Source organism: Malania oleifera, chromosome 12 (assembly GCF_029873635.1).
Source record: "Malania oleifera isolate guangnan ecotype guangnan chromosome 12, ASM2987363v1, whole genome shotgun sequence".
In the NCBI taxonomy this organism is placed as follows: domain Eukaryota; kingdom Viridiplantae; phylum Streptophyta; class Magnoliopsida; order Santalales; family Ximeniaceae; genus Malania; species Malania oleifera.
Window position 1 is genome coordinate 24028787 of NC_080428.1, and position 21227 is coordinate 24050013.

Genomic DNA, 21227 nt, shown 5'->3' on the forward strand with positions numbered 1-21227 from the left:
ATGCAAATCCCGAGTCTTAAATTTTTCAAGGTTCGTACTAAAATATCAAAAAATTAAAAATTAAAAGTCATTTAATTAACAAAAATATTTTTTTTTTTTTTTTCCTAATTTTCAAAAAAATTATGAGAAGGTCCAACTTAACAAATTTGTGACAAACAAGAACTTCACATTTTATTATTATATTATTATTATTATTATTATTATTGCAAGGAATGAAAAGAAGTCCAATAACTAAGGGAGCAAACTTGGAACCAACATAATGTATATGGTGTAAGGGCGTCCAGAATAAAAAATAAATAAACTCTTTTTATGAACACTCGTTCCATCGCTAATGCACTTGCTACCTCAAAAATTCGTGTACAATACAACACATCGCAAGCTCATTATAGACGTTCGTATGAAGGGGAAAGCAGAGTCTCCAACTGATGCAGCATGAGCACCTGCCACCTGGAAATTCAAAACTCATAGTTACGCCCTTATAAAATGGCTCAACAAATTTGACCGGCAGCAAAAACATCAAATGCTGGAACTGGCATGACAATGGAACGAGGACTTCAGTATTCTGAACATTATTCCACAAATTTGATAGCAAATAAAAGACAATTATTCCTCTCATTTCCTGGCTGACCCATCTTCTTGTTCTTTCTTATTTATTTTCATTTATTTTTTCAGTAAATCTGATGATATCAGGGCTTGTACCTACCAAACTACCAAGAACATGTGATTTAGAGCCAACACGCGAGAAACGCATACTAAAAAACTGGTTAAAACTGTAATTTTGCATTTGAAAGCATGAATTTCAGACCTTAAATTTGGATTTAGATAAATTTAGACTAATTTCAATACAATTTTATATTATATCTTATCTCAATCCAAACACAATGGCTCTAGGGTTTTCAGACTAGGGGCAGAAATCGAAAGGCTGAAATAAGGTGCATGAGACTGGTAAGGATGATGCAATAAAATCCTTCTAAATGTCTTCTAGTTCTATATAAATGCGCTAAATATGCGGACTGGTGCAGGATCAACCAGTAACTGCATCAGCACACGTTGCATGGGAACATTACGACTTTATCCCAAGTCAAGGAATGAATTTACTTTAAAAAACAATAATCTCATGTTTGGGAATCTGGACTCCAAACCTTAAATTGAATTTACATGGCTTTAGATTGTTTGAAATATAAAACATTTGAAAATTTATGGCTTTAGATTGCCTTGGAAATATAAAATTGTTCTGTGTTTTCTAATAATCTACACATATCCAAATTTGAGGCCTAAAATCCATGCTCCTGAACACAACCTTACCTTGAATTTGGACTTAAAAAAAAAAAGAGGACATGTATTTTATGTCTTGTTCAAATCCATATTAACTCAAAATAAAATGGTAAAATTCATGTTTCCAAAAGCTACATAAATGAACACTGATTGTTAGTTGCAGAACCAAAATCCAATTGCAGTGGCACAACTGCCGAGCAACACTGATTGATAGTTTCCAATCGCAGCATAAAGGGCCGCTGCAGAACATCGATGTTCCAAGAACAGTTGCCTAGCAGAAGTGCTGGCCAATAAGAGAGGGGGCAAAAAGGTAAATGGAAAACAAGATATAGACATCAAACTTTTACTGCATACTGACCATCAATTGCCTTCCTCCTTAGCTTCATCTGTTTTCCAGACAATATCTTTCAATCCAGTGGTGAGGTTCTTGTAGAACTGTGTAATTTAGGCAAATATTAGAAATCGGATTTATAATATATGCACTGGAAACAAGTTGGATTTGTTCATCACAAGACATGTCAACGTATGCTAGAGCAGGCAAGTTTGTGTCCAACCTGTTAAGTCCATTCATAACTGAATCTGAGAACTGACCCAACCAGAAAAGTGCAGTGGTGCCCAAGGTCCACCCCCCAACCCCCCTTTTTACTATAAACCCAAAAAAAAAGCACACACCAACAGACATTGAACAAAGGAGAAAACAACGAAAAAGAAAAGAAACTGCTCTTTGGACGAACCTCTGGGGTCAGTAAAAATGATCAGGTATAATTTGAGGGGCTCCATCTAGGATGGTAGCAGGTTTGACAGACCAGCCTTGTTTTGGCTCAACCTAGCCAACTTAGATAATTCTAGCCTAAGCATAAAATTTTTAGTTTTGACCATAATATTTGTAAATGAGGACAAGCTAGTAAATGAATACTAAATCTTGGTCAGCAGGGCCTTCATACCAAACTGCCAGACTTGGAATCACTTTCATAAGCACAGTAGACATGGCAACAAGCTGGCATATGAACATTAAATCATGGTCAGTGAGGCCTGCATGCCTAACTGCCAGCTTTGGAATTACTATCACAAACACAAATAGCTGCTACTAAGCATAGCCGCCTAACCAGTAACTTACTGGCTCAGGTTTTTAAACCATAGAAGAGCCTTAACCATGGAAAAAGAAAACAAAATATAAAAGTGTCTAATTAAATGTCATGAGTGCAGCGAGATTATGATACCATACCTTGTGAAATTCCAGGGTATCTCCCCCAGACTTCCGAAGCTCAACCATGTACAGTGAAGGGGCCACCTCAAAAATCTACAAAACAAATTATCATGACAATCAGTTCTATGCTAATTCTTAGTAATTTGAGTATGCTTTCAGACACAGAGATTCTCTAAAGGTGCTTGGGAGGGATACCTCTGTTGCGACAGACAAATGACCCTTGCGTCCAGTTTTCTCACCCTGGAGTTTCATCTGAGATGGATGGCAAGGAAAAAAAAAATGATGAGTTTAAACTTATCCATCCAAAAATAATAATAATAATAATAATAAAGAATAACATAAAACTTGATCTACAATGTAGAATTCTTATAAATTCAGGATCTTATCAATTTGATCACATCAGTATATTTGCAATTAAGACACAAAGGATGATGAGTGCAGCCTTATTTTCAAATGTTCTACTATTAAAATCCTTCTCTCCTGAGCAAGTAGATCTGAGGCTAATTTGGATGTGATAACTATGAAACAAAATCTAAAACTGGGTTTGATCAATGTTCACTGATGCTATAGAATCCTTCAACTCCAAAAAAAAAATGGCAATAAAGAAGACAAAAACAGGGTACTGGTAAAGCAAAACAAAGACAACTTTAGTGAAAATGGATAAACTAAATGCTTGAAAATAAGTCCTCTAAAAAAATTATGACTTTGAATTCTACTTTAAGAAGTAGACCGACTCTCATAAATTGCCCAACCACATGAATAGAAAAAGGAAAAAATGAAACAAAATCAATGAATTGAAGGTGAGATGGAGAATAACAATTCTGACACCTTGTAGTTATTTTTCTTTACACCAAAACCCAAAGGCGTGGCTGCTTCCTCAATTTTAGAGATAATCTCATTGGCAGGACATTTGGATGTGAATCTTGTCTCCCGTTTTACAAGCCCCTGGCCATAAGTAAATGTCAGCTGTCTTTAAGCTTCAGGTTTTCTAAATGAGTTCATATCACAAAAGAGTCGAGAGCAAATCACAAATAAGCAATCATTAATCAACATATACAATGAAACTTAACAGTATTTATTCACTTTTTGGGTAACTACTTGCTACTGTGAACTGTGAAGCTAACACGACTATATTCTCAAACCAATCAATGACAGCAAAAGCCACAATTAGACATTGGCAGGCTCATCAATGACGTGCTTTCAATGGAGCCAAAAAGAAAAAAGCAACATAAATCATTTGAGGACATTTTGAAGGGCTAGACCAGTATCAAAATATCTCCATAGTAGGACATTGAATCTGATTTTGCAAGCATTAAAAAATAAAATTCCCAAATTTTTCATCAATTGCCACCTCATCCAAGTGTTCAACAATCAAAGCCACAGCATACCATTTGCTTCTCAAATAAACTGCTGAGGTTGAGACCCTGAGATGTAGAGATGAGTTCAAAAGCATTCATAGTGACAGGCATCGGAGGTTGGTCTTCTCGCCTCTCCACAACAAAGTTTTGAGAGACCTGGATGACAAGAAGGAACATCAAGTACAAACCACACCATGATGTACCACCCCACTTATTTATCAATCAAGAAGCTTATAACAAATATATTTTGCAATTCAAATGATAAATGAGAACACTTACCACTGATTCATTGAAAATATCATCTACATCAACAGGACCCACATTTGCTTGTTCAAAACTAGGTTGCTTATATCCTTTTTTAAACCATTCATTCTCAATAACCTCGGCAATTGTAATACGCTGTTTCAGAACAGTACAAACATACAATTATTTCACAAGGCATGAGTCATCAGAAAAGTTACAGTTAATGTAATCCTCCTTTAAAAAAAAAAAACAAAGAATTTTTCTACATTTTTAAAAGATGAATGCAAGATTTCCATAAAAACCTGAAAAAGGGTGCATAAAAGTTCAAGCTAAAATAATGCGAAACTTGGACATACCGTTGAGGGATTAGGATCCAGGATCCTTCTAATTAGCTTCTTAGCATTTGAAGAGAACCACGGGGGGCATGTGAAGTCAGCCTTAAAAATCTGGAATCACAAGCAGGCCACATATAGCAAGCTTTATACTGCAAAGATGCTTGTTGGGAAAATAATATAGCCTTACAGCAAAGCCATGCGTAAAAATATTGTATTGACGCCTTGACTAGCAAGGTCCATTAAAGTAACTAGCTGGTCTGTCTTCTCTTTAGGAGGGTTACCAATGATTCACAAAAGAGCAAAATGTACAAGTTTAGAGGCACTGTTCTTATGAACAAAAACATTACACCTGTTGTAAGGTGTATTTTCCTTTCAAATAAACACTATTTTTTGGGGGAGGATAGGCATATTGCTTTAGATTCACTTTTTAATAAAAATAAATGCTGATACATGCAGGTTGGGCTGGCATAATCTACATGCAACCAGGAAATGCTTACTTTTTAGTTTGGTTATGTCAACTTTACACCAAAAGGTATGAAATCACAACCAGATCAAGACTGGGTTCAACTTCAAGATGCTGCCTTGGTTACTCTCTTCTAAACAAGGCCCTACAATGAACATTACACATGATATTTACACAATTTTTCTCCTATAAATCAGAATTAAGAGTGGCCAAAATGACCAATTAATTCATTAGCATGGTGGAGTGGCTTGGTTCAAGTTGAAAAAATTGCCAAAGAGATGAGACGAAGCCTGAAAGCATGAATATTGAGGTGGAAAAGTGATTGCCTATAATTATACATATATATATATATATATGTTCCTAAATAGAATTGAATGGCAACATGGATTTCAGAAGCAAACACCAACTACCTGGAAAGTTCTGCCAAGTTAAGAGTTACATTAAGAATTTAACTGGACAAAAACAATGGGATGGCAAATAACGATATGAAATTAAAAAGGAGAAAGAAAAAAGGAATTCAGCATCCAAAGGAAGAATTCAAAACTTAGGGGCCTTTTGGTATCACTATTCAAATTTATGAAAACAAAAAACAGGAACTGAAACTATCAACTTGTTACGTTAAAATTTTCAAAACTAAAACAAATTAAAAACCTAATTGAACAATGTTAATTTCTGTCCTTGAATCAAGTAACAATCAAACGAATATGATTAAATAATGAAAATGAAAAAGAATACAAATTAAAAATATTATAATAAAAATAGTTTTAATTATTTCAAATAATTAGGTTATATTTTTAAACTTACCTTTTACTGCTCCAAGAACAATTCTATTGTCTGTGACAATTGAAAAATGATTAAAAATTTTCTTTTAAAAAAAAACACACTTTTTCAATAACTTATTTTTTTCCAAGTTCTTAGATTTTTTATGGACATTTTCTTTCATCTACAACCATATTCATGTGCTCATTTATTTTAATAACCATTTGCTTACGAGTAAGTTCTAGATATCTAAGTATTGTGATAACTGATTGCCACAATAACTCAAACCATTATAACTAGTTACTAGTTTTTTCCACACAACAGAAACATAAAATTAACGGGTTGTTTGGTATCACTATTAAAAATTAGAGAAACAAAAACAAAAAACCAGAAATAAAAATTAAAAACTAGAAATCAGCAACCTATTTGGTTAAAATTTATAAAACTAATACAAATTAAAAACTTAATTTAAAAATGCTCATTTTCATGTTTAAATCAAATAATATTATTAAAACATGATTAAAATAATAAAATTATAAATAATACACATTAAAAAATTACTATAATAAAAATATATTTTATTATAATTAATTTATTTAAATGTTCTATTTTCAAAATTTACTTTACAATAAAAATTTTACTGGACATGACAATTGAAAAATAGTAACAAATATTATAATTGACTTTATTATTATTTTTTGAAATTTATGTATATTTTTATTTTAATTATATTTAAATTCATATGATCATTTTATTTTTATTTTAATTTAAAAGTATATAAAATGAATAATTTAATCCAAAAAAACTATTTCTAGATATTAAAAATTTCTAACAACAGGTTGCCAAAACAACTGAAAACCATAAAATCTGGTTTTCAGTTTTTTTGGCAAACAGCTGAAAAGTGACGACAGAAAAAAAAACTAACAAAAACAAATGCGTTTTTATAATCTATTTTTTTACTATGGCAAGATAAAAACAGAAAATAAAAAACAGCAATGATACCAAACAAGCCCTAACAATGTAGACACTATCTGTTTGTTCACTATACCACAACAAAAATAGAAAATTGAAAACAGAAATGAGAAATAATAATAGACAGCCCGTTAGCTTTCATGTGGGAAATATTCTCCTTGCAATGGATATTAAAGTATACCTTATTTTGATCTCCCTGAACCACTTAGAAGACAAGCCCATTTAAATAGTTTTTGTTTTCACCTCTCTCTACATTAAAGGGAAATTGCTTTGGTCAGCAACTCAGCCAAACAAAACTTCAAGAAGCTGCAGTCCACACAAGCTCATTTTCAAACCATATGCAATAAGTGCGGACTTTACACCTCTTCTAATACTTGTCTAGTGGATGTCCCATAGACTTTTGCATGCTCGCAGATGTGAGCATGCAGATACAACATGCCTGTGGGCACACTAAGAGGCATCCATTCTTAAAAGCCATCAACAAGTCTGATTCAATTGACCAATAATGAATCTACACCAACATCATGACGACAACACCATCAATCATCTCACTATGCTAAATTGGACTATAGGCGAGTTGAAATATCCTATGCGACAACCATGTATGGGTGCTGACTCCTGCCCAGTGCCGGAAGGTCAAGGAAGTTGGTGACATGATGACAAGGGAGCTGGTAACCAAAGCACCGGTGAACAGCAGCCATAACTATAATGGTCCTAAGGTAGTGAAATTCCTTGTTAGGCAAGTTCCGATCCACACAAAAGGCATAACAATCTAAGCATTGTCTTAGAGAGAGAATCAATTGGTTCTCATGGTTGCAAGTCTAAAACAATCTTGAAAGGATCATTGACAGAATTAATACATGAAAATTCTGCAACAAGAAGCACTTGGTCCCAATTGGTAATATCATCACCCATACTCACCCTAAGAGATCTCCCAAACTTCAGTTTACAGCTTCAGATTTTATCTATATGTTCGCAGATGGAAAAAAGTATAAAAGTTCAGCTTTTTGTTCAACAATTTTAGAATTCTCCAAAAATAGCTCCTAAATCAGTTTCTCAGTCAAAGACAATAGCTATGGTAATCAATGCAAGCACACTAGTTAAACGAAGATTTCATGATATGGACAACATCTGATGTCTTTTGAACAATGAACAAAGTATATGAAGGATCCTTTCGAGAAGTGATTTATCCACAATAAGAGAGGGGGGGGGGGGGGAGTTAAACTCCATTTCTCCCACTTTCATTCATAGTGTGCTATCTTTGAGAACCTATCACATCCATAAAGAGGGAGTAGGAACCCCTTGGTTTTTTGCCAATCCTAAGACGAAGTCCATGCTAAGGTCTTGCCATGGTTTATAGGGTGCAGTTGGCTAGGCTTGGCTAAGCCACAGTGTAGCAAGGATAAATGATAGGATAGGCTAAGGGAGAGCTTTCTAGTCCATGCACATGGGCTGCTCATAGGTTCAACCTTACCAGCCAGCTCTGGCTAAGGAAAACCAATTACCAAATGCATAATAACAAAAAAGGGGTAAAAATTCCTCTCATGTCCTTATCCTGGCCCTCACAGGTGCCAAAACAAACACGAGATAGGATAATTATCACAGACAATCCAGTCCAATATTATTCAATCCAATTCAATCCTACAAAACCTTAGCGTGTGGAACAAATGCACCCATGGAGAATAGGTAAAGGCATGTGCAGACCATTGCTCATCTTTCCTCTCGTAGCTAGTTGGCATGTGCAGCATTAGATGACAATTTTAGCAATATCTCTTTTCAAACTAACAATTTTAGAAGTATCTCTTTTCAAACTAGGCCAATAGAAATAATCTTGTACCATAGCAATCGTTCTATCACAACCCAACTGACCAGCTGCCCCTCCAACATGTAATTGTCATATTACTTGCTTTTTATGAAGTATTTTGTAAGGCGTAAGCACAAGTCTGCCTGTAAAGATATCCACCATTGAGGGGGAAATTTGGATGATTCGTACACTACCAAACTAGCATAGGTCAGCACATATGAGGTTGAAATCTTTTGAAGACATATAGTTTCTCATCATTTGATCAAAACCAATCATATGGATAGCCATTGAAAAGAGAATACAATTCACTCAGCTGAGTGCATCTGCTGCTTTGTTCTTATTCCCAGTCTAATGTTTGATGACAAGCAGATACCCTAAAAAGAAGGAAACCATTTGCTATGAGGATAGCTCAAACATATTTCTTGAACTCATATAGTTAAAAGCTATTTATTTTTTAAGAAGAATAATGGAAAGTTTAGGAAAAATAAGAGGGACTTGCATAGCGTTTTTATTGACCTACAGAAAGCATGTGATAGAGTACCTAGGGAAGTTCTTAGGTACGTCTAGAGTAATGACTAGCGTTAGGATTGTAAAAAGGAAATCTTGAGATTCCAATCACAATAGGTGTATGTCAAGGTTCTTCTTTAAGTCTTTTATCTTTTTATTTTAATGATGGATGAACTCCATAAGAATATCCAAAAATAGATCCCTTGGTGTATGTTGTTTGCAAATGATAATGTCTTGATTAATGAAAGTAGGAGTGGAAATGGACACTAAGTTAGAAATTTTAGAGAACCACTTCAAAGTCTAAAGGTTTTAGAATAAGTAGTAATAAGGCAAAATATATGAAACCTAATTTCAATAACATAAGGAATAGTGGAGAGAAGATTAAACTTGAAAATCAAGAAATTAATAGCACTTATAGATTTCGATCTTAGATCTATTATGCAAGTGAAAGGGAAAACTGAAGAGGATATAATAAATATAATTAAAGCAGGTCGGAAGCTATAGAATTTATGCAAGTTTGTAGGCACAAGCCATTCTAATGTGACTAACCTTTTTCAAAATCAGGTTCCATCCTTTATATGAGACCACACACCACAAAGCTCAAAAAGCTTAATGCCAGGTCATGAGAATTGAGCATTCTTTATGTTGATGTAGAACTTTTCTTGACGAAACAATCTCAACACTTGCTGCAAGTGCATACTGTGTCTTCTTTGATCTTGTCGCAATGTCATCTAAATAGACAAGGAAAAACCAAACAAATATAATGCCTGCCACAAGCTATCATAGGTGCTAGGTCCATCATAAAGGCAATGGCATGACCACCCAATCAAGGCTATCCTTAGTCGTGGACGTTGCCTTCCACTCATCTCCAACCACTCATGACGGTTCCAAGTGAATCAGGGATTCCAAAGTCATTTTGGGACTCATTTATATCATTATATTCAGGTTTAGGAGCTTCTTTTATCCTAGCACCAATATGTAGGTTTCTTTTTGGACATTGCTATGCGAGGTCTCCTTTTTCACATGTACTTAAAATAAACATTATTGCTACAGTTCTGATCACTAGCCACAAAAGATTATGATAACTAGCTACAAGAGCTTTGCTCTAGTAGTCCGTTGTCTGTGAAAGCTTATAGCGTGGGGACTAGTCAAAGGCCTTTCACGTTTCACCAAATTTCCCTGAATTCATCTCCCCAACTTGAGAGCCAAGCCTTTTTGTTAGAGGGGGCTTCAAACTCCTTTCGATCTTCAAAGCCAGTTGGAATACTTCATTGAGCTGAAGAAGCAGATAGTCACTATATGAGTTTGAATTTCAACCCTTAATCCTGACTTGAATCAAGCAAGAGTCTAACAAGGGTCTTCAATCTCATGATATTCCTCAAACTTGTTCATGTAGTCAACTACCATCTGCTTCCTTTTCAAAAATTGGTGAGTTGCTCAAAACACTCATCGCTATATTCATAAGAAAGGTACTTGCAATACCATAGCTTCATTTCCTCCCAATTAACAATAGGAGGCTGACCTACACTTCAAATATCATGGTCCACACCTATTCACCAGATTTGTGCTTGTCCCACTAGTTTCATGGCTCTCTAGAGTAGCAAGTCATTCTGAAAAGGCTTAAGGATTGATTCTCCCGTCAAAATCCAGGACTTCAACTTGCACTCCTTTGTAATATTATCTGCCAGGTCATATGGATTCAATCTAGTACTATACGAAATAGAAGTTTTCCTGCCTCGCAGTACATGCTCCACCACAGATTTTGCCTCGTTCTTGGAGCCACTGGTTTAAACATCATGATTTTTGGTATAAAACTTCTGCTACGCTGACGCCAAGGCCTGACAGGTTCCATTTCTTGTAATTTTGCTTCTAAAGCATCAACTCTCTCCATTATCATTTTTTCCCTCTTATCCATCAGCATAGAAGATTTCATTAAAGGGTATCAAAGGGATGCCACTCAAATACATACAATCAAAATGGAAGTCAACTGCACTGCAGCGTGTTGAAAAAGTCAAGCATTACATCAGTGTCATTCAAAAACAATCCACTGTGCCAATTAGAAACAGTAGCAATCCATCGGTCTTTGACAACATGGAGAGGCGTAGCTGATCCTTCAAAAGCTCTCCTGTTTCTTTCCCTCCACACCAACCAAAAGATGGCAAGGGAAGGATTAAGGCTTTCCTTGCTCAAGTGAATACCTCTCGAAGTCCATAACTCACCCTCCACTGTTCTAGCAGTAACCCACTGCTGCTTGATTAAAGAAATGACCAGATTCCATGGGTTTCTGGTCGAGGAGCAGTGCAAGAGGACAAGCACAATTGATTCAGCATTTTCCAAACATACTTAGCACATATTAACAAGAGGCAGACCCATTTCTGGAGGTTGTCAATGCAAGAATCCTTCCAAGAGTTGCCTTCCACGCAAAGAAAGCAACCTTCGTGGAGGCTGCAGTTTTTCATTTGGGCTTCCAGGGGAAATTGCTGCTGGTTACTGTTGGAAGAGTTGAGAGTTCTATACTAGGATTTGACCATAAAACCAACATTTTTGTCAAGGATCCAATTAGGCTCATTGGTAAGTGTTCCAGCACTGGATTTTGCATAAGCTGTTATAAAATTATGAAAGATTTTCAATTCCCCTATCAAAAACATTTCTAGTCAAGAGAAGATTCCAGGAAATCCCATGATTTGTGAGCTCAACGTTCTTGCTGATGAAAGCTTCTTTGTTGAAGGTCTGCCTGAACAGCAAAACAAATGTTATGCTAAGTGAAGATTCTGCCAAGTATCAAGCCAAACGAAAACATCCCCATTCGGGAAAATAAATGAGAGAAATTTTATACCATCCTCTCCTAATTAATTTTTTAAACACCAAAACCATAAGCTCCGCTCACATATTTAGTGGCCCAACCATTATGATGAAGACCATATTTAGAGGCCATGACTTCCTTGAAAACTGTTCCTTCTCCTTCATGAATCTCCAGAGCCATTTACCAAAAGGGCCTTGTTGAAAGTATAGAGAGATTTAAAATCAGGTTGTTTAACCTCCCCCATTAACAAGATGATATTTAAATTCCTCTCCATGCTTCTCCAAAGGAATCTCCTTTTAATTACTTCAACCTTTTGGCAATTGAGCTACGACATAGTAGTGAAATCGAGATTAGAATTGTGAATCAAAACCCCAATTGCATGAGTTGAGAATCGAGAATCGAATCAAAACGAATCATAGGATACTGTGCAAAATTTGAAAATTTGATTACTAATGACTTGCATATATGTATAATAAGTAAAATAGTAAAATATATTGAAATTTCAACAATATGGATCATCCAAGTTGATAATTGGAATGATACTTGCCTTCAAAGCAAGTTTTGTGGCTCTAAATCCTACCATGATCTATTTAACTCATACATATATTGATATAAAAGTAAAACTAGCCATATAGGCAAGATATACCATGATCTAACCACTCCACCTCTATCAACTAACAAGTTAAGCTAGTTTTTGTGAAATTATGACACTTATTATGCGACTCAAAACTAAAACACCAAATCTAAAAGACTTCAAGATACACTAAAAGGTAAGAAGAGGAGACAAATTTTTTAAAAAAAAATTGAAATTCATGCTTATGGTGTAATTTTTACATGTTTAACAATAAAAAAAAAAATCATGTGTATGCTTTCTTTAAAAACCAATAAGGAGAGGAAACAAGAAATACTTAATGAAAAATTGAACTTTATGGTTTAATGAATCAATGAAAAACAATAAAATTTTAAACTTTATGGCGCTTAATAAGAAAAGTCATTTTTAATGCACAGGCTTGCTCTAATAACTAAAACAAGAAGAGAAAGTAAATTAAAAACATAAACTTAGGAGCTGTTTGGTATCACTATCAAAAATTAGAGAAACGAAAACCAAAAACTAAAAACTTGAAACCAGCAACCTGTTTGATTAACATTTATAAACTAATATAAATTAAAAACTTAATTAAAAAAATGTTGATTTTTAACTTTAAATCAAAATATTATAAAAATATGATTAAAATAGTAAAATTACAAACAATACACATGAAAAAAAAATTGCTATAATTAAAAAAAAATTTATTATAATTATTTTACTTAATTGTTCTACTTTCAAATTTTACTTTACAATAAAAATTTTATTGGATATGACAAAAGTATTTTGTAATTAGCTTTATTATTATTTTTTAAAATTACGTATATTTTTCTTTTAATTATATTTAAATTCATATGATCATTAAATTTTGATTTTAATTTTAAAGTTTATAAATGAATAACTTAAACCAAAAAAAACTATTTTTGGATATTAAAAATTCTGGGAACAGGTTTTCAAAACAACTAAAAACCATAAAATCTAGTTTTTAGTTTTTTGGCAAACAGCTGAAAATCGACAACAGAAACAAACACGTTTTGATAATATGTTTTTTCACAGTGTAGAAACAAAAACAAAAAACAAAAACGACACCAAACAGACCCTTACTAAAATATGGAAACTAATGAAAATCAGATTTTTAAATCCAGAGGAGAAGAGAGGGCAATGTGCCAACCAAAAGCTCACCCACCTAGTTGACCTCGGCTTTCTTCTCAAGGCAAGTTTCCTTCTCTAACTCTAGTTTTCTTCTAATCTCATCTAATGGCACAAATAAGAGGTGGAAAATATGAGGGCCAAGACTTTTTTCTTCCTTCTTTAAGGACAAACTCATGTAAATAGCTAATGGAAGGCCATCATGAAAAAAGAAAAAGGTTTAAAAATCTTTAAGTTGGGTTTTAGAGGAGTTGCATCCAAATCTTACAATTAGTACGATTCAGTTTGATTCAATTCACCAAGTGAATCATACAATTCACCTCGATTCACTACCTTCTACAATTCTTCCACGCAATTCAAACCAATTTATGCCTTTCTTGATACAAATCGTACGATTCGAATCAACAATCGTATGATTCTAACAACTATGAGCTAGGGGTAGGGTAGAGAAACATAAAATAGACTTGGGGGTTATCAAACAAAACATTACTACTTGTTTCCCTCTCTCTCTCGCAACAACTCTCTCTTTTGCGCTTTAGCCCTTCTATCGCTTCTCTCTTTTGCGCTTTAGCCCTTCTATCGCTATTCTCCATTTTGTCTATTTTCATGCTAATAGTTAGGCGTAACGGTGGGGGTTCACTCCATCCCTCGATCTAAGGTTGGATAAGGCAAGGAAGGTAGGAGCTTTATTCATTGTTGAGAAGAATCGAAAGTGCAATCAGTAGGTTCATCTCTCTTCAAAAGCTACTTCATGGTTTTCTTAGGGATTCTTAGCTCTTGTTGGTAGGCCAAGCAAGGATTTCAAAGGTTTCAAGTGGGTTATGTTGATTATTAGATGGGGATTCACGTGACTAAGGCAGGAAATATCATGGAATTAAGACATGGATAGAGGGGTAAGATGTATTCCATTTTTGTTCCTGAAGGGCTAAAAGAGGAAGGGTGATCTTGATTTGGGGATGTCTTTGTTGCTTTGGAAAGTTCATGTCAGTCGGGCTCAAATGGAGCACATAATAAGAAGTTCTACGAAAACTGCTCTTGAATTCATGTCGTTGTTGGAAGCATAGGCTATGGTCAAAGTCGATAGATCTCTACAAATTTGCAAGAGAAGGTCTATGCTCATTGTGGGGGAAGGTCACAAGAGGTAGCTTCCTAAGTGCAACTGATGGCATTGAAGGTGACGGTGTTGACTGAGCAGTTGAAAACCAAAGGCAGCTAGGGTTTTTTGCGTGGAAGATGGATTGACAAATTAAAGTGGGTTGGGCCTAGCTTATTGTCTATTAACATTCATTTGGGCCAGCTATTCAAAAATAATAAGAGTTTATTAAAGTCTTTGATGGGCTTTTTGGTTAAGGAGGTCCAAAAGTTGTCTTTTGATTTAAAAATGGGCTTGGGCAATGGGGAAGCTTATATAGAAGAGCAAATGGGCCACTCATCTGGGAAGGCCCAATAGTCTATAAATATAAACCCCTAAACATAAGGGAGCCCTCTTCACCCATGACTTGGGATGATATGGGGATTCACCGCCCTTTAGAGCAACAACATGCCAAACAACGTCCTTCAAATGAAGTACAAGGTAATCTGACCTTGTGCTCTTCTTCGAATAACAGCTTTGAAGGTAATGATAAGGGATGCTTTAATAAAAGTAAAGTGCAGGAGACCGAAAGAGGAGGAAGACCTGATAGGTTTGATGTTGCAGGCCCCCAGTTTTCCTGGGAATCAGGGTGACAAAGGTGAAGTTGATACAACTCATGGATCTGCCTGTTCTGCAAAAATCATCAAAAAATGCTGATTATATCCTGCTTAAAAAGGCCAAAATTCTCTTAGAAAAAAGCTAAAATGGAACCATCAGGACCATGCAATTTATCTCCTTCGCTCTCCTTGAAAGCTTGATAAATTTCGTTGTCATTGAAGGGCCTTTCAAGTCACTGCACCATGTAACGGTTATTAGTGCTGAAATTAATGCCATCTACTGTTGGCCTCCATGTCTCTAGTTTGGTATAAAGGTTCTTGTAAAAATCACAAACGCCCTTTTTGTTTTCCACTTCTTCAACTAGTATCTCCCCCTCAACTTCGAATCCTGTTAATATGTTGAACATACGGTATGCATTTGCAGTTAGGTGGAAGTATCTAGTACTTCAGTCCCCCTCCTTAAGCCTTAGAGCACCATATTTCTGTCTCCAAGTGATTTCTCTTCCATATTAATGGTATCAGCAAGTTCTTTCCTAAGTAAAATCTTCTACCCTTATGTCAGAAATGAGGCCTTAACCAAGATCTTAATCACCCAGCTCCTTAATGCCATTAAGAATCACATTCTTCTTCATGTGAATATTACCAAAAAGCAATTTTGTTCACCATTTCAAGTATTCCTTTAGCAACTTCAACTTCCTTGCAACAACAAAGCTTGCTTTCCCCTCAAAATGAAGAGCATACCCCATTGTTTAACCTAATCATGAAATCCATCTTGCTAGAGCCATATGTCTCGAACCAAAAAGGGGTTGGCCCCCATTTAATTTCTTCTGTGTGAGAAGAACAGGGAAGTGGTCCAGGGTGAGCCTTGGAAGCAAAATTTGAATAATCCTAGGGAAATGGAATTCCCAAAAATGAGGGAGTTTCCCTGGGTTTTGACGATGAGAACAGACCAAATAGGCACAGGGAGGGGGGGTTTGTGTTCAATTAGGGCACCAACATTGATAAAATCAATTAACTTTAGCATACTAGTAGTCTCCAAGGTTCTCCCGCTCCTTTCAGGAGGATATAAGACTATACAGAAGTCTCCCCCAAAGAACCAAGGGGCACCACATTTGCCTGTAACCTCCAGGAGCACATTCCATGATAGCTTCTTGAAAAGTCCTTCCTCTGAACCGTAAGCCCTTGTGAGAATCCAATTGAAATTATCCTCCAAGTTCCTTTACAAACAGGAAATCGGAGGAATTTATAGAATGATCCAGCAGTATCACCATATCATCCTTCCATAAAAGCAGCTCCAAGAGAAATCCACCCACAATTTTTGTTCCCCACATAAAGTTACTCACTGAATCAGATTTCACATCTTGAAGACAAGCATCTCCTCTCCAACCCTTGAAAAAAGACTTGATCAAAGTCCTTTTAGATTTGTCATTAAGGCTCCTCAGATAAAGTCCTTAAAATACGCAAAATAATCCTAAATTAACTAAACTTCTAAATAACCAAAAAGTTTCCCAAACTAAAATAAATTATCCTCGCTACAATATAAACATCAAAAGTTCTCCATTGATGGTTCTCCATCATAGATATCATAGAGAATCAATTTATTTGAGAGTAAATTTCAATAAGACAAAAATTTTGTTTTTCTGCCCATAATAATATAAAATATAATTGCTCTTACTCTCAGTCCAGGATGTCATTTTGATTCCTTGTTAAATGACTTATGCAGTTATTGTCATTCCAATCTTCATTCTCATTTGTTGATATCTATATCCATTCCTTCGATTCCATCCTGTTGTACTCATTCCCAATAACCAAATGAGGCCTAAATATTTACTCGCCCACAGAAATGTTTGGGCACAAATGCAAGGCAAGGATAAATACCAGACAAACTGGTGTCAAAAACGGATAAAGGATTAACAACCAAAAGAAAAATCACCTTTTTATACAATGCCACAAGGTTGGATTCTTCAAATGGCAAGTAGCCTGCCATAAGGACAAAAAGGATCACACCACATGACCAAAGATCTGCCTTAGCTCCATCATATCCTTTATTGTTGATCACCTAGAAAAATATAGCAGCAGTAAGGAAAATTTTGAGATATTGAAAAAAGAGAAAAGGATAAATAGATCAGAAGCTGATATACCTCAGGAGCAACATAATTTGGCGTTCCACATGTCGTATGAAGTAAACCATCTTCCTAATGAAAAAGGATAAGCTACTCAGTTCTGCATTCATGTATGAATGAAGAATCAAGCAAATCTGTGCAATAGTTCACTAAAGTATCCTCGGCTCCACGAAACAAGGAGCACATTTTTTTAGGTATTGGACAAATAGAATGAGGCAATGCTCATAGAATTCTAATACAACTAACAATATTGGACTCCAACTTATTGTTAAATACTCAGAACTTAAGACATGAAACCATTATAAAGTCCAACTTATTGTTAAATACTCAGAACTTAAGACATGAAACCATTATAAAAAATTAAAGATGTCACACTCACTCGAACTTGCTGAGGCAATGCACTCAATCCAAAATCTGAAACTTTAAGAACACCATTAGCATCCAACAGTAGATTCTCTGGCTGAAATTTGCAAACCGTTAACAAAAAGGAAATTTACAAACTCCTAGAGAATTAAACCTTTCTAAGAATTTAAGAATACCATTAGCATTCAACAGTAGATTCTCTGGCCGAAACTTGCTAACTGTTAATAAAAAGGAATTTACAAACCCCTAGAGGATTAACCTTTCTAAGACCTTAAATGCTCCATTTAACCAAAAAACCGAAAAAAAAAAAAAAAAGTTGAGAAATATACATTCAGCAAAAAACTTTCTAGCTTACCTTCAGATCTCTATGGAAAACGCCCCTGCTATGACAATAATCCACAGCATTGATGAGCTGCTGAAAATACTTTCTTGCTTCATCTTCTTTCAACCTCCCTTTACTAGCCTGGTAAAGGAATGAAAAATTGCAATTACATGTGTATATATATATATATATATATATATATATATACACACACACACACACACATATATATATATGTGCAGAATTATTTCCTGATCACACCAGTCACTTTCATCCCTCACTTTGTATGATTATCTTCTCAACAAAATAATTTCTTAAGCAAACATCATCTTACAATTTTGTCAAAGAGTTCACCACCAGTGACAAATTCCAAAACAATGTATATCTTCGTCTTGCTGGCCATCACCTACAACCAGAATTCAACAATAAGGAGCTAAAAAAATAAATGAGTCCTAAAGAAATAAAATTTCTGGTTCAAATACATCAGGGCTGAATGCTTTCAGGATCAAAGCATGAAAAACTGTCTCTTGCATACAAAGTGCATCTCTACAAGACTAGATTGGGCAGAAAATTTTCTTCCATGCCAATTAATTAACCAAAATCATCTACACAGCAAATTTTAAGAAATGATCACTAAGAAAATATATGGAACATCAAATGATGAAAAATGAATGATGCTGGTCAAATCACATATCTCGTCACCAACATTATTTAAGACAAAAGAGGACAAATGCGACTACTTTCTAACCTCATACATGCGGATGACATTTGGGTGTCTGATTAACTTCATAGTTGAAATTTCACGTTTAATCTACAAGAGACAAACAAAAAAAATGCAATTATTGAAAATATGAAAGTAGAACTTATTCAAAATCAAATAAAAATGATTCCTGAGCTTCAATAAGAAAAAACCATTGCAACTGTGCACATTATTAATAATGCAACAACGCAACCCTTTGCCAAATGATTGAAAGGGCAAATTTCCTCTTTATTTTTTTCAGAAAAATTAGAGAAAATTAAGAATTTTATCAAACTGAAGGACAAAAAAAAATTTCTAAATATAGTGGTGTAATTTTTGTTATGAAACAATATAACAGAAGCTCGAATTATCATTTCAATTTGTGAACAAAATAAATGAGTAAATTTTTTTCCTACTAAATTCAACTTTAAGCTGAAAGATATTAACATTTTTTTTCTTTTCTATTTTGCATTTATGTGATCTTGTTGCCAACCCATTCTTTGAATTATTTGAGCATATCAGCAACCATAATAACATGAAAAAATTTAATGAGGTCATCCAATAAAAATGCAACAACAGAACAAAAGGTTCTCGTGCCATCACACAATCTTGAAGGACACAATGTATGCAACCTTACTTCGACATATGAGGGAATTATATCTGTCGGTTAAACCTGAGACTTTTAGATTTGAGAGTAACATTCTTAATATTGAGCCAACGCTCAACTTCAGTTTATATGTTCAAAAACTGCGAAAAATTTTGATAATAATTCAACTTTAAATGATCTTCACTGAGTAATCAGACAATAATGGCCCACTTTCAGGTTCAAAGGGATTACCAACAGGTGCTGAAGTAGAACATCTAGCTCACTAATCATATTCATACCAAAGGGAAGCAATCAAGTGTGTTTTGATAATCACAACGATGAGACCAAATCAGCGAATAGTCAAACACGTCACTATAATGCTCTAAGATTGGTACGAAAACGAGAGCTCGAGCAACATAAGAATATACCTGACCGATCATCTTATGCTTGAGAACCTTCTCTTTATCAAGAACCTTTATAGCAACATTCTCTGCCGTTTCGATGTTGCGCGCGAACTTCACCTTCGCAAACGTGCCTTCCCCAAGTGTCCGCCCCAGCTCGTATTTCCCCACCCTCGTGTGACTCGCGCCGCTAGACCGGGAAGTCATTTCCCTCTGTCTGTTTCTCTCCCTCTTCTCTCCCCACCCTCTCTTTCTCTCTCTCTCCCTCTCTATTGATTTTTTCTCTTTATCTGAGAGATGAGTTCAGAGATCAAGATCTCTTCCTCTTGCAGGGCTGCCAAACCCGAGACTTGGCCACACTCATCTTTCCTTCGATGGAGGAATTAGACAGGCAAAATATCACAGAACCTCAACGGATCAACACAACTCCTCAGCAACCCAAACACCTCAAAGAACCTACGGAGGAATCCAAAAACAAGAGCAAAATCTATGTTCGCCAATTCGAGAAATCAACAACAACAGCGGCAGCAGCCGAGGAAATTTCCATAGCTAAAGGTCCGAAAAACCTGAAAAATCAATCAATTTAAATCGGGAAACTGCGTTCCGATAGAGAAAATCGGAGTAGATGTCGGAAATTTCATCCTCATCCGGGAAAAAAGGAAAATCGATGTACTTCTACGATCAAAGTACGGATTCCATGAATCGAAGACTGACTAGGGAGTCACCTTAGAGAATCGAGTCGGAGGCAAAGGCGTAGATTCGAGGATCGTATTCGTACATTCATAAGAGAATTATATACCGGCATGTAATTGGTGTTTGACTTGTGTCAGTCTTGTGGTCGCGCGCATGCGAGGGCTCCTCTGGTGAAGTTTCGAGGAGGGAGGGATCGGGTGGCTTGAAGGTGCACGGAACATACTGACCAAATAGGTCAAATATAAAATTTATTTAAATCTAAATTCATGCTTTCAAATATAATTAAGAACTTTTTTAGATTAAAATGATGCATACATATACACCCGCGCGCGTCCTCAAATGTTTCTTTCCATAGATCCATAATAATTATGGACTTTAAATTAACTTTTCACGCGACCTATTACCCTGAAAAGATTTTAAAATTTATCAGTAAAGAATTAAAAAGTTAAAAAAGTTATTATATGTTTCAAAGCATTGCATATGTTTTTAGATTTAAATTTTGTGGACGAAATATAATATAATATTAAGTTAAATTCTTTTAATAAAAATGTACATAACTTTATAATTTAAATTTTAAAATATACACTCTCAAACGCTATTTATTTATTTTATTTTTATTTTTATTTTTTTTAAAGGAAGGGCGGCACCTCCATTTATTTATTGATAACTCCTCACTTTTGGCGGAAGAATACCGTGGTTATAAGACAATCAATGGGAGATAATAAAAGCCAACATGTTAAAAACCTCTCAAAGAACAACACCAACATCCAGCCAAAAACCGGGTTACAAGTCCAAACAAAATAAAACAAAACAAAACATGACCTATAAAACAAACATCACGCAACAAAAC

General features: G+C 35.1%; 1 protein-coding gene across 17 annotated transcripts; it reads right to left on the reverse strand.

Moving 5' to 3' along the window:
* Positions 1–213: 213 nt before the first annotated feature.
* LOC131144217 (CBL-interacting serine/threonine-protein kinase 23) lies at positions 214–20657 on the reverse strand. Of its 17 annotated transcripts, none has more exons than XM_058092707.1 (16): positions 20410–20657; positions 19712–20250; positions 18707–18769; positions 18293–18364; positions 17992–18099; positions 17653–17733; positions 17292–17345; positions 17084–17209; positions 4440–4529; positions 4120–4239; positions 3871–3996; positions 3311–3427; positions 2678–2734; positions 2501–2575; positions 1634–1710; positions 214–1558 (listed from the first exon to the last, which is right to left on the reverse strand). In XM_058092707.1, exons 2-15 carry the CDS (start codon positions 19889–19891, stop codon positions 1636–1638), a joined length of 1344 nt encoding a protein of 447 aa, XP_057948690.1. In that variant the 5' UTR covers positions 19892–20250; positions 20410–20657; the 3' UTR covers positions 214–1558; positions 1634–1635. The 17 variants fall into 17 exon arrangements, with proteins under 17 accessions (XP_057948690.1, XP_057948689.1, XP_057948686.1 ...); XM_058092706.1 differs by having other exon boundaries at positions 214–447; positions 20410–20620; XM_058092703.1 differs by having other exon boundaries at positions 214–1546; positions 20410–20593.
* Between the last annotated feature and the right edge of the window lie 570 nt (positions 20658–21227).

Coding starts and splice junctions, on each gene's coding strand:
- LOC131144217 (XM_058092707.1), bottom strand. CDS start 19,891: ATGACTTCCCGGTCTAGCGGCGCGAGTCACACGAGGGTGGGGAAATAC. Junction 17,346..17,652: donor CATTGCCTCAGCAAGTTCGA/GTGAGTGTGACA, acceptor CTTTTTCATTAG/GAAGATGGTTTACTTCATAC. Junction 3,428..3,870: donor GTTTATTTGAGAAGCAAATG/GTATGCTGTGGC, acceptor ACTTATGGCCAG/GGGCTTGTAAAACGGGAGAC.